The 12,269-nt window shown below is 38.4% G+C and overlaps 1 protein-coding gene across 2 annotated transcripts in view; it reads right to left on the bottom strand.

Annotated features, from left to right (window-relative positions):
* The window catches only part of NEK6 (NIMA related kinase 6), a 127,336-nt gene that overhangs the window by 56,925 nt on the left and 58,142 nt on the right, over positions 1-12,269 (bottom strand). For both annotated transcript variants that reach the window (XM_001371594.4, XM_007474633.3), the window contains exons 3-4: positions 8,158-8,298; positions 4,712-4,774 (exon numbers count right to left, since the gene is read on the bottom strand). In XM_001371594.4, coding sequence (XP_001371631.1) covers positions 4,712-4,774; positions 8,158-8,298 — 204 coding nt within the window. The remainder of the gene's footprint in view (positions 1-4,711; positions 4,775-8,157; positions 8,299-12,269) is intronic.

Raw genomic sequence — 12,269 nt, 5'->3', positions numbered from 1 at the left:
TACTATATTTATATTAAACTAAGTTATTAAAAGCTACTATCATTCTCATGACTTAAGAGTTAATTTTATAAATGGCAACCACAACACTTTTTTTACTAGTATTATTGAACAAAACCAATGTCTAAATATTACACGTAGCATTTCAATTATCATATATTACATTTATTTTCATTATTACACCAGTCTAATCCACTCATTTGATGGATGGTGAACTTAAGGCCCAAAGACCAAGGGAAAAAGCTAATTAATGGCAGAGATTAGAAGTCTTAACTTCCAAAAACAACAGTCTTCCTCCTATTCCACTGGGTCTCTATGGTTGGCTTAACCAGGACCAACGTGTGTGCTCTTTTCCCCCTGAGAATGTAAACTCCATGAAGGCAGGTACTATTTCATCCTAAAACTTTTTATCTCTTCCATTCACTTAATAAATGTTTGTGCAACTGAAGTGAGTTTGAATGGAATTAAAATACATTGAATGGAATTGACTTTGTATAAGATCTTTCTAGGTCCTAGTTCTTCTGACTCCAAATCCAGGACTTTTTCCATTGTATGCCAACTGCCCACGTTTCCTAATTTATAAAATGAAGGGGATTATATTATATAATCTTCAAGGCCTCCTTCAGTTATGTCATTTTGCATTCTAACTACTATCATCAATGAATCTCCTAGTTCTTACATGCTAAGGCCCATTTTAGCTCTGAGATTCTAAAACACACTGCCAATTACAGATCAATCAGAAATTAATGCAATGTATCTCCAGAATAATCATCTAATTCAGTAGGAGGATAGGCTTCAATTTACATAAAACTTTTCAGGAACCCATCTATTATGTGAAAGGGGAAGCTCTGCCTACAAAAAAAACAGGTAGCAACACTGACATTTCTTTGGCGTGGGATCATCCCCGCACATCCCCTCAATGTCCTTGGGTTATTTAGACATAGCTGTAACAACCACCAGTGTGGGAGCTATCAATTAAGGAGAGAGATGAGTTGCAGGTATTGATTTGACAAGTTATTAGCTTCCCAGCAGCAAGGAAAGCGAGAGCCTACTGCTGACGCTGACAGAACTATGGAAAATGGTTTCTCCAACTCCTCCCTTGTCTACCAACAAGACCTTGAACAACTCTGCCCTCCGGCTCCTTGGGGGCTGGGCTCACACCTGCATCCAGTTATCTGAAATGCTGACCAGCACAATGAAAAGAGGCTTCCCAAGTAGACATTGAGAACTTCCCTCCGTGATTCTCAGTTCTCAGTGATTGGCTGAGCTCCTCAGCAACCCAATTCTCTCCATAGCCAGGAAGATCTGTCATAGTTTGTTGTGTCATTCACAGAAGGACCAATATACATTTGAAAGAAATGCCCTATAGGCAGCATTAACAAAGATATCCCCTGTGATTTGGCAATACAATTTGATTTGTCCAACTGGCTTCATAGTCTACAGAAAGCTCCAGCTGCTGGGAGAAAACAAAGGGAAGAACTTGGAACTCAGAGTTATAAGGCTTGGATTCAAATTCTCCCTCTAACTAGCTGTATAACCCCAACCAAATGACTGTACCTTTTTGAGACTCAGTTTCCTCATCTAAAAAATTGGAAAAAATAATCCTAGCCCTGACAACCTTACAGATTTCCTATCTGGAAAAACTTTTGAAAACCATAATGTGGCCAAGAAATGTGACCCTTGAGCATCATTTTGTTTTTATTCACCATGAATAATAATAAGTGCAAGGATTTTAGAAATATCATTACCAGTCATTTCCAGAATGATAAAACAGGAAGAAATCTGTATTGGTTCAAATCTCAGATCTACTACTTGCTAACTCTATGACTGAGCAAATAACTTAATCTCTGTAGTCCTCAGTTTCTTTATCTATAAAATAAAGGGGTTCCTTCTAGCTCCAAATATATGATCTTGTGATTCTTTTGGTATAGAGCTGTCACCAAGATATAGGGTATATATGTAGAATAATAGAAAGCACAGTGGCCTTAGAATCAGAAGATATGGGTCCAAAGTTCCAGGATTCACATTTATTACCTGTATGACTCCAGGCAAGGGGAAGTCTCTAAGACTCAATTTCCTCATCTGTAAGATGGAGATGATATTTACACTATTTATCTCAAAGGGCTGTGAGAAAAACACTCTACTTACTCTAAAAATAGATGGAAAAAAACCCTTCTAAAAGTGCTACATAAAAGTGAACTATTATTATTATCTTGGAAAGCATGAAAGAAGAAACAGAAAATATATCAGAACTGAAAGGGACCTGAGAGATCATAGAGTCTAATTACCACCATTTATGGAAGAGAAAAGAAGAGGAGTTAGTGGCTTGCTTAGAATTGGGAGATTGGGGGGGTGTCATATAGAACCTACAACAGAACCCCAGTTTTCAGCCTGCAAAAGCCAAGTCCTTTCCCCCTTCCCCTTCTGGTGTATTATTTCTTCTGCCCATCTTAGTCCCAGGTTACCCAGACTAGCTTTGCCAAACTTCTGGCCAATTAACAAGCTATATCTCCTCATGGAAGAAAGAGGTAGGAAAAGAAAAACAAAAACCACAAAACAAAACCTTATTGAATATTCAAATATCTGTGTGCTGTCACAATGGAAAATAAATAAATAAGATGGAGAAAGAGTGCCTCAATCACACATCTAAAGTCCTGCTCTGAGCCATGAGCAGCCAAACCCTGCCCTTAGGCCTAAGCAGAGCCAAGCATACATTTTTGATGTTCCCAGGGAAGGAATGTTTCAGAGCCAAAGCACCTGTCACATTGCATGCAGGACTCAAGAGGGGGAAGAAAATAAATCCATATGTATAAGGTAGGAATGGAGGCTGGACCAGGACTAGGACTAGGAAGGGTTTGGTTTTATATTGACATTGTTATTTTTTTGTTTCTGAGGAAGAGACTGAAAGAGATAGCATAGGGTAGTGGAGTGAAGCCTGGATGGAGTCAGAGAATTTGGGCTTGAATTCTAAATTCTGCCAATTACTAGCTGTGAGACCGAGGCAAGTCACCCAATCTCTCTAATATTAGTTTTTATATCTAGAAAATGAAAGAATTGGATGATTTCTAAGGTCCTTTTCAGCTTGAGAGCCAAGATATTTGAGAACTAGCTCTTCTGATCATCAACTGCTCTAGAGAAAAAAAAAGAAAAAGTAAAAAGGGACAATTTTTGCCCTCACAATGTGGATTGAATGATGCCTAAACCATAATAGTGCCACAGAAAGAGCCAAAGAATTTCTTAAATCATGGAACCTCGGAGCTGGAAGGAACCACAAAGAACATGTAGTACAAGCCCTGCCTAAGCATGAATCCCAACCCCAACCACCCAAACACTCACCATGCTTCAATTTAAAGACCAGGGAGCTCACTGCCTTATAAAGTAGCTCATCCCACTTTAAGATCACTCTGGTTATTAAGAAATGGATTGTACCCAGTAGAGTTGCTCATTGGCTATGGGAGGGGGTTGGGAGGAGGAGGAGGGGAGGGAAAGAATATGAATCATGTAACCACAGAAAAATATCCTTAATTAATTAATTTTATTTTATTTTATTTAAAAAGAAGTGGGTTGTAGGGGGTTTTCTCCTATGTTCTGAGCCCAAACCTGCCTTCTATGGCATGTCTATCCCCAGTATTTATGATATGACCTTACATAAGTCACTTCATTGTCTTAATTTCATTTCCTTACACTACCTCAAAGCATTGCTGTAACGCTCCACTAAAGGAGTCAGCATGCTCCAGTAAAGAATTTTTTTGCCTTAGAATCCTAGATTCAAATCCCACCCCTAATTCTACCTCCCTATGTTGGTTTTGTCTTTTGTTTTTGAAGAAGACCAATGACATTATGGGTGATGTCTTGATTCAAACATGAACTGGATTTAAGTGAGGCAGAATTACACAAAGTCATCAGGCTCTCTCTCACTTCCAGTCATTGAAGTCCAGCAGTAAAACAAAAGTCAGGATGCCTGGCAATAGCCTAGGATGCAGCGGATGACCTTGGCATCTTCAATGTCTGACCAAGCTCTAAGCATGGCACAGTGCCTGCTTCAGCCACCTTTATGGTCTTTGAAATAAATTGTTCTGATCTTCCCATTCTGTGCGGGGAAGCCTACGTATGCTTAGGATAGACTTCCCTCTAATTTACCAACAGCTTTAAAGCCTGTTGGTTACCATCAGCCTGGTTTAGTTGGTCTGCCAAGATGGTTTTACTAGAATGTACATGCTACCGCTTCCCCTGTCCGCATGTAGACAAATCACCTAACTTCCCTGGGCTTCCTTTTCAATTCCTATAAAATGAGGAGGTTGGACAATATGACTCCAAGTATACAATCCTATGAAATGTGAGTTGTTGTTGCTATTATTGACTTTTTTTTCCTTCTAAGGTCCAATTGGGTACCACTGCTTCAATTTTCCTGATCCTTCAATTGATAGGATTACTATTTTTATAACTATGAGACTTTGCGTGAGTTCCTTTCTCTGAGCAAAAGTTTCATCTGCTGATAAAATGTGGATGATATTTGTATTTCATACCACACAGGACCACTCTGAGGATAAAATGTGCTAATTCATGGATGTGGATTTGCTCTGGACTCATGAAGTACTATTATAAATGTCAGCTCAAATATGTCAGACACAAGCTCATCTGGGAGGATGACAGGCTTGGGGACATTTCCTGGGGTAAATTAGAATATCCTAACACTTTGCATAAAAATTCTTACCTTTAAGAGGTCAATCTCTTTAATGCAGTCTTGTCTGGCTTTGGCATCCATCATTTCAAATATCTTTAAAAGAGATACAAAACACCTACTTTAGAACCAAAGAAAATAACAGCAAATATAAAAGATCATAGGTAGAAAGAACTTCACAGTTCACAAAGTCCTTTCATCTCCTAGTGAGACAGTATGCTAGAGTAGATAGAGGGTTTCAATGCTAAGAAGACCTGGGTTCAAGTTCTGACTCTACCAATTCTGGTAGTGAGAGTTCAGACAAGCCTAGTGAACTCTTGAAAATTATAAATTCCAGAAAAGGTATCAATCTGCCCTGATAGAGGAAGCTTTCTCATCTGGGAAGTCTCTATATTAATGAAATTACAAATCTAGACCCTATCCCTTCATCCCTGTGAGGTAGGGTAGTAAAAGTAATATTATTCCTGGCTTACAGATTAATAAACTGAGGTGAGGGCAGCTAGATGGCTCAATGGATAGAAAACTGGGGCCTGGAGTCAGGAAGATCTCAGTTCAAATTTGGCCTCAGACACTGAAATTCAGGACAAATTACTTAACCTCTGCATTAATCCATTGGAGAAGGAAATGGCAAAGCATTCCAGTATCTTTGCCAAGAAAACCCCTTGGACAGTATCGTCTGCAGGGTTAGAAAGAATTGGACATGACTGAATCGCAGCAACAAACTAAGGTGAATCAGTGAGTCAAATTTGTCATAGGAGGCACTTAACAAGTGCATGAGAAATGGATGACTCTTTTGATTCTCAGTTCACAGCTTTTTCTAATGAAAATAACAGCAGTAGCAGCTTACGTTTACAAAGCATCAAGTATAATGAAGAGTGCCATACTGGAGTCCTTGCCCAAGTTCATATGGCTTGAAAGTGGCTTAGAAGTGTCCAGGGCTCAAACCCAATTATTTTGACCTCAAAACCATGACCATTTGAACCACCCTGGGCTGCCTGTCAAAAAATGCTTTCCAAACATACCGATGCTATTTATAGGTGACAAAAGTTTACAATTCCTTCGATCCAGACCTCAAAATGCATTTCATCATACTAACGAATGAAAAGGATATCAGGCATTATATGTCAGTCAGTTCAGTTTGGTCATGTTTAATTCTTCACAACCCCTTTTTGGGATTTCTTGGCAGAGAACTAAAGTGGTTTTCCACTTCCTTCTCCAGCTCATTTTACAGATGAGGAAACTGAGGCAAACAGGGTTAAGTGACTTGCCTAGAGTCACACAGCTATTAAGTGTCTGAAGCCCAATTTGAACTCAGGAAGATGAGTCCTCCTGACTCTGGGCCCAGTACTCTATCTACTGTGCCACCTAGCTGCCCATTATACATAGGTATTGATAAACCTGTGATCAAATTTACAACTGAAACACCAAAGTCATCCATGACATGTTCTTTAAAAAGCATCAGATTATGGGATTTTTGCCCATTTGGTTCAAAATGGCCTTTTTCTTTCTGAGGTCCAGTTCATAGAATTTAGATAGATATGGAAGGGATCTCAGAACAGAGAATGGCAGACTATGGGATGTTTAGAGCTGGAAAGGGCCTCACTATTCAGCACAAGTACACAGAAGGGTAGAGCCCTCCCACACCTTATTGATCACCTCTCCAGGCAAACACCTTTTCTCTAATGGACACCAAGAGAGAGGAAATGACTTGTCTCCTGACTCCCAATCCAGTGGTCTTTTATCTCCATCATGTGCTTCTGCATGAGTTTTTAATTAGCAGAGTAATAAGCATTAATATTTATTCCATAACTCTGTATAAGCAAATCTGAAGATTGTAGAAGCTCTGCTGAAGGATTAAAGGGAGATTTTGTTGAACAAAATGATGTTTAAAATGCCACATGTGCAGTGAGTTTATCATTTCTTACTCATGGTTTATATATGTATGTCTGAAATGTACAGAGAAGGATTTCTGTTTTCTAAAGGGGAGTAAGAAAATTATTTTACATAAGAATGACGATGATATCTAACATTTATGTAGTATTTTAAGGTTGGCAAAATGCTTTATAAGTATTATCTCATTTTATCCTCACAACAATCCTGGGAAGTAGGTGTTTTTTGTTATTTCCATTTTTATAGATGAGACTGAGAAAGAATTTCAGTGACTTGTCCAGGATGACCCTGCTAGTATCTGAAGCCAAATTTAATTAGGGTCTCCCTGATTCTAACCAACACTCTATTATTCCTCCATTTTCCTTAAATTTATTCTTTGACCTGTGTCTAAAGAGAAAACAAATCTTGAACTAAAACTGCTTTAATGTTCCTTCTAAATCAAACATGTCAGTCTTAATATTCCTTCATTTTCATTTCCAATTTTCATTCCAATCATTTTCAGTCAAGTCCAACTCTTCATGCCCACCTTTGGGGTTTTTGTGGCAAGGATATTAGAATGGTTTGCCATTCCCTTCCTCTGTTCATTTTACAGATGAGAAAACTGAGGCAGAGTTAAGTGAATTACCCAGAGTCACACAACTAGCAAGTATCAGGGCCAGTATTTGAACTCACTCCAGGTAAGGCACTCTATCCATTGTGCCATCTACCTGCCCATTATTCCTTCTTGTATAAACATTATAGGTTCTGAATGGCTATCTTTCTTTGTTCTAAGCTTTCCCAGCTCTCAAGGTGTAGGTAACATTATGTTCCAAGGTACCCTTCAGGTCTAACATTCTATTTTATGTTCTAAAGTTCCTTTAAGATATAATAGTTTGTAATTCTACCTCACATTCCCATATCTTTTCCTTGTTGGTAAAGTACTAGACTGAATGAAGCTACCCTAGGGAAGTATGTTTTATTTCCTCCTATTCACAAGGACACTTTACTTTCTATGTGCTAGCACCAAATATTCTAAGATCCCATTCAGGTATAACATTCTACATTCTCTGTGTGTGTAACCAATCTGCATTGTAAGGTTTCCTCCTTAGTTCTGACAGTTACACAATTCAGAGCAAGTAGATGATGAAAGTTCAGGTTGAAGGGAAGCTGAACTCAAAGTGAAAATTTAAATAATTTCCTTTAGAACGATGTAGAGAAAGGATCCCAGTGAAGAAGACAATAATCTCTGGAATTGCCAATTACCAAGGTCTGCCTCTAATGGTAGGAAAATTCAGAGAATAATGGAATCTCAAGGTCAGACCTCAGAGATTACCTTATCCACCTCCAATGCCATATAGAAACTTTCCCTTACTGCCTCTCTGACAGGTGGTAATCAAGCTGCTAAATGAATAATTTCAATGACAGGGAACTCATTACTGTCCAAATTGGCACATTTCAAAGTCAGGAGGTTCTTCACCTATACAGATGTACCCAGAACAATATTAAGGGGAAATTTATTTCTTTTTTCTTTTTTTCTTTTGGTATGACGTGTTCACACACAGTGACACAGTGGACAAGAGGAAAGAAGCATCCATCCTAAAAATGTTTACCTGGACTTTCTTCAGAGCAACAGTTTTCCTGTCCAAGAGACAAGTTGCTTTGTAAACTTCACTGAACTGTCCTCGGCCTATCTTCTTCTCTATCTGGAAGTCAGCTAAGGTACAGCGATAGGGAAACGTAGTCAAGTGTCTCTGTTTGAGAAAGGGGGAAAAAAACAGAACAAGAGTGAGCCAGTCTGATGAGAGATTCCCAGCTCCATTGTACCAGGCAACCATTCTGTCTGTGTGGTTCATTCATTCAGGACAAGGCCAAGGTCAATCCCCATGTGAGTTAGTGAACTAACAGGTATGGACCCTTGGTCAAAAAAAAAGGCTGAAAGAGGTTAAGGGAAGAAAAGGGAAGGATACAGTGGGGAAAATAACCACAGGAACAGCACTATAGGGTGAAGAACCACATTTCATCTGATCCTCACCGTGAATTTTAAAACTACTCCACCCTACTCAGACTGTACTTTAGAAGTACAGTCTATTTAGCTATTTCCTGATTTGTAACAATGGAGATACTTGGTCTAACAGAATCAGGTCTTGGGAACTCTTCATTGCTAAGGTCAGGAATGTCTGCACCCATACTCAAGGATTAAGCATCTAAGAAGATGGCCTTCAACAGACATGTGCAGAAACAGCTGACAGACCCCTGGGCTGTCCTAAATCAAGCTAAGCTAACATTGGTACAGATGAGATGCAGGGAAGTGACGTAAAACCATCTATATAGGGCACATGACTTCTCTCTTTGCTCTCTTTTCCCAGAGAGGTGGCTCTGGCTAGCAGTGTGCTAAGCGTTTTGACATCTTGGCGTGGTGGCAGCTATTTGTCATCTTGGCGTGATGGCAACTATTTGTCTGGGTTTTGGCGGTGAGTTTGCCCTTGAGCTGATTCAGGTTCAGGCATCTTGGTTGAGCCCTCTTGGAGTTCAGGCTGATTCCTTCCTCCTTTACTCTCCAAAACCTTACCTTCTTAGAGCCTCTGGTCTTACTCCTGGCACAAGTCAGGCGGGAGAAATCCTACACCCTTTCCTTCTTTCTTCTTCTTAATTTCTTTCCACTATATTAATTAAATCACCATAAATTTTCAGTTGACTTGGGTTTTTTTTATATTTGGAATATCCATGGCAACCAAATAATTAATATAGTTTAGGTCACAATGCTAAAATTATCCTTTATATCACAACAGCTGTATGATGTAGGTAGCGTGGCTCTTGTCTGGTTCAAATATTCCCTGTTCTATGCACTGTTCCTATGTTCTTGTCTGGCTCAAATATTCCACTGTTCTATGCACTGGAACACTATTCTGTGTTCCAAGGTCTCTACTAGCTGCAACACTGTTCCCTGGTTCATGGAATCAAAGGGGTTTAGAGCAGGAAAAGCAACCTCAGTGGCTATCTAGTCAAATCCACACCTGAAAAAGAATCCCTTCACAACATATCCAGTGACAGGGCATCCAGCCTTTGCTGGAAGACTTCCAAAGAAGGAGTAATAACTAGTTTCCAAAGTAATCCAGTTCACATATGGCTAGTTATAATGTTTAGGAAATTTTTTCTCATCTCAGAACTAAATTTGCCTCAACTCCCACCCAGTGCTCCTAAAGCTATACTTGGGAGCCAAATAGAAATTTAATATCTTCCAAAGGACAGCTCTTCAAAAACTTGAAAACAATATTTATTCCTCCCTCTCCAAATGTTTTTTTTTTTCTAGGCCAAACACCTCCAGAACCTGTGAATATTTGTAATAATGGAGAACTCACTACTATCTAAGTAAGCACATTTCAAGATTTAGAGAAAGTTCTTTATCCACACAGGTATGCACAACAATATAAATTGCTTGCATTTATATAGCATTTTAAGGTTTGCACAATGGTTTTGCAAATATTAACTAATTTTATCCTCACCACAACCCTGGAAGGCAGATACTATAATTAAATCCCCATTTTGCAGGTGAGGAAACCAAAGCAGATAGAAGTTAGATGACTTGTCCAGGATCACATAGCTATAGCTAGTTAAGCAACCAAGGTCACATCTGAACCAAGGTCCAATTCTCCATCCACTGCTCCCTGTTTTGAAACCCTTTACAATTCTGGACTACTCAATTTATTATCAGAGAACTTTATAAAATGTAGTGATCTGACTAGGGCAGCCAAAACAAGTCACTACACCTATCAATGCATCCCAAGGTCAAGTTCCTTTGTTGGCTGCCATATCACAATGCTGACTCATACTGAATTCATGAGACACTAAAAATTGCCAGACTTTTTTCCAGGCAAACTGCAGCCTAACTTTATGCTTATCAAGAGCTGATTTTCTGAACCTCAATGTAAGAATTAACATTGATCTGTATTAAATTTCTTATTCGATTCAGCACAACATTTTAGCCTGTTGAGATCTTTTTGGCTTCTGATTCTTGTCTTCTCTTTGTTGCTCATCACTTCCAGCTCAATGTCACCTAGAAATCTGATACACATGCCATCTAGTCCTTTATCCAAGTTGCTAATCAAAATGCTAAACAGCAAAAGGACAAGCACGGATTCCTGAGATACTGGACAAGAGAACTCCTTCCATTTGACAATGAACAATTAATAACCACTCTAGCCATTCAGCCAATTCAGCAGGTTCTTCAGTAAACTATCTTCTGGCTTACATTTCCATATCTTGACCACAAGAGGAGCACAAGGGACTTTATCAAATAGTTTATTAAAGTTTAGGCAAACATGTCCAAGAGTCTAAATTCAATATAATTCAACAAATATTTGTTCAACAAAAAATTATAATGTACAAAGCACTAGGGATACAAAGACAAAATGGATAATGTTCCTAGCCTTGAGGAACTTGCATGCTACTGACCCTATCAGTCTAGTCATTCTTGCCCCATAAAAGGAAATGATGTTATTCTTATATGACCTATCTTGAAACCACGCTGGCTTTTTGTTAGTGCAACTTCCTTTTCTATATGCTCATTAACTATCCATTTGATAATCTAGTCTAGTATTTTGCCAAGAATCAAAGTTAAGCTCACTAGTACATAGTTTTAAAATTATACTCTCTTCTCTTTTTTTCAAAATTGAGGTGGTATTTCCCCTTTTCTGGTGATGTTTCACCTCTTTCATTTTCCATCATTCAGTGATAGTGGTCATGTAATTACAGCAGCCAGTTCTTTCAGTAAGCTGGGATGTTACTCACCTGAGCCTGATAACTTGTTCTCATCCAGCTCTCTTGGTATCTCTATTTCTCTTGGACTTCAAATAATTAATTTTGTTTTGTACAAAGATCAGTCTTCTTGGAAAAGAAAATAAGCAAAAAACCCTGAAGAGCTAAAAAACTGCCTTCTCTCCAGTCATTAATTATCACTGTTAAATCTACCCTGAGCAACAACCTTATCCTCTCTCTTTTGTTCAAATATATTTTTTTAAAACCTCAAAACCCTTTTTTTGTAGTTGGTTTTTCTTTCTAGCCTTAGTTCACCCTGAGTTTCAGCATTCCTAACACTGTTATTATAAGGTCATTACATGCTTTTGAATTTGTCCTTTGTTGTCTTTCCTTGTTTCTATGTTTTAGACACATCTTTTTAAAATCTAAGCTGGTCAATAAATTCCTCGTACAACTAGCTGCACTGGTCTCTTTAAGAATCCTCCCGCCCCTTTTTATCAGAATTATTTCTCCTTTGTATCTTCAAAATTTCATTCTCAAGTTTTCTCATCTTTTTGTACTGTCTTCTTAGAGAATTTTAGTCCATGAGAACATACCTTTCTTTCTCTGAACCTTTAGAAATCTGCTCTTTCAAAATAGAGGATACAGTTCAGATTACATTTAGCTTTCTTCTCCTCTGACACTAATTTCACAATGTAATGGTCACTTCCCTCAAGGTTCCCATAATTTCTACTTAAGCAACCAGTGCTTCTTTACAGATGAGAATCAAGCTTAGAAAAGCAATTTTCTCTCACTGCTTCCTCTATCTTTTAAAAAAACATTTTGTGCTTCTACATTCTATGATTCTATTATTCTCAAAAAATTCTAATTGGCAGTCCTGCAAAGGAAGACAAAACTATCATTCCAAATTCTAGAGTTCTAGGATACAGGAAAATTATCATTATAGTAGACAGAAATGCTCACCATT

This window comes from Monodelphis domestica, chromosome 1 (assembly GCF_027887165.1).
Source record: "Monodelphis domestica isolate mMonDom1 chromosome 1, mMonDom1.pri, whole genome shotgun sequence".
Lineage (NCBI taxonomy): Eukaryota > Metazoa > Chordata > Mammalia > Didelphimorphia > Didelphidae > Monodelphis > Monodelphis domestica.
Note: the sequence above shows the minus strand (reverse complement) of the source record. Positions and strands in the feature narration are given on the sequence as shown.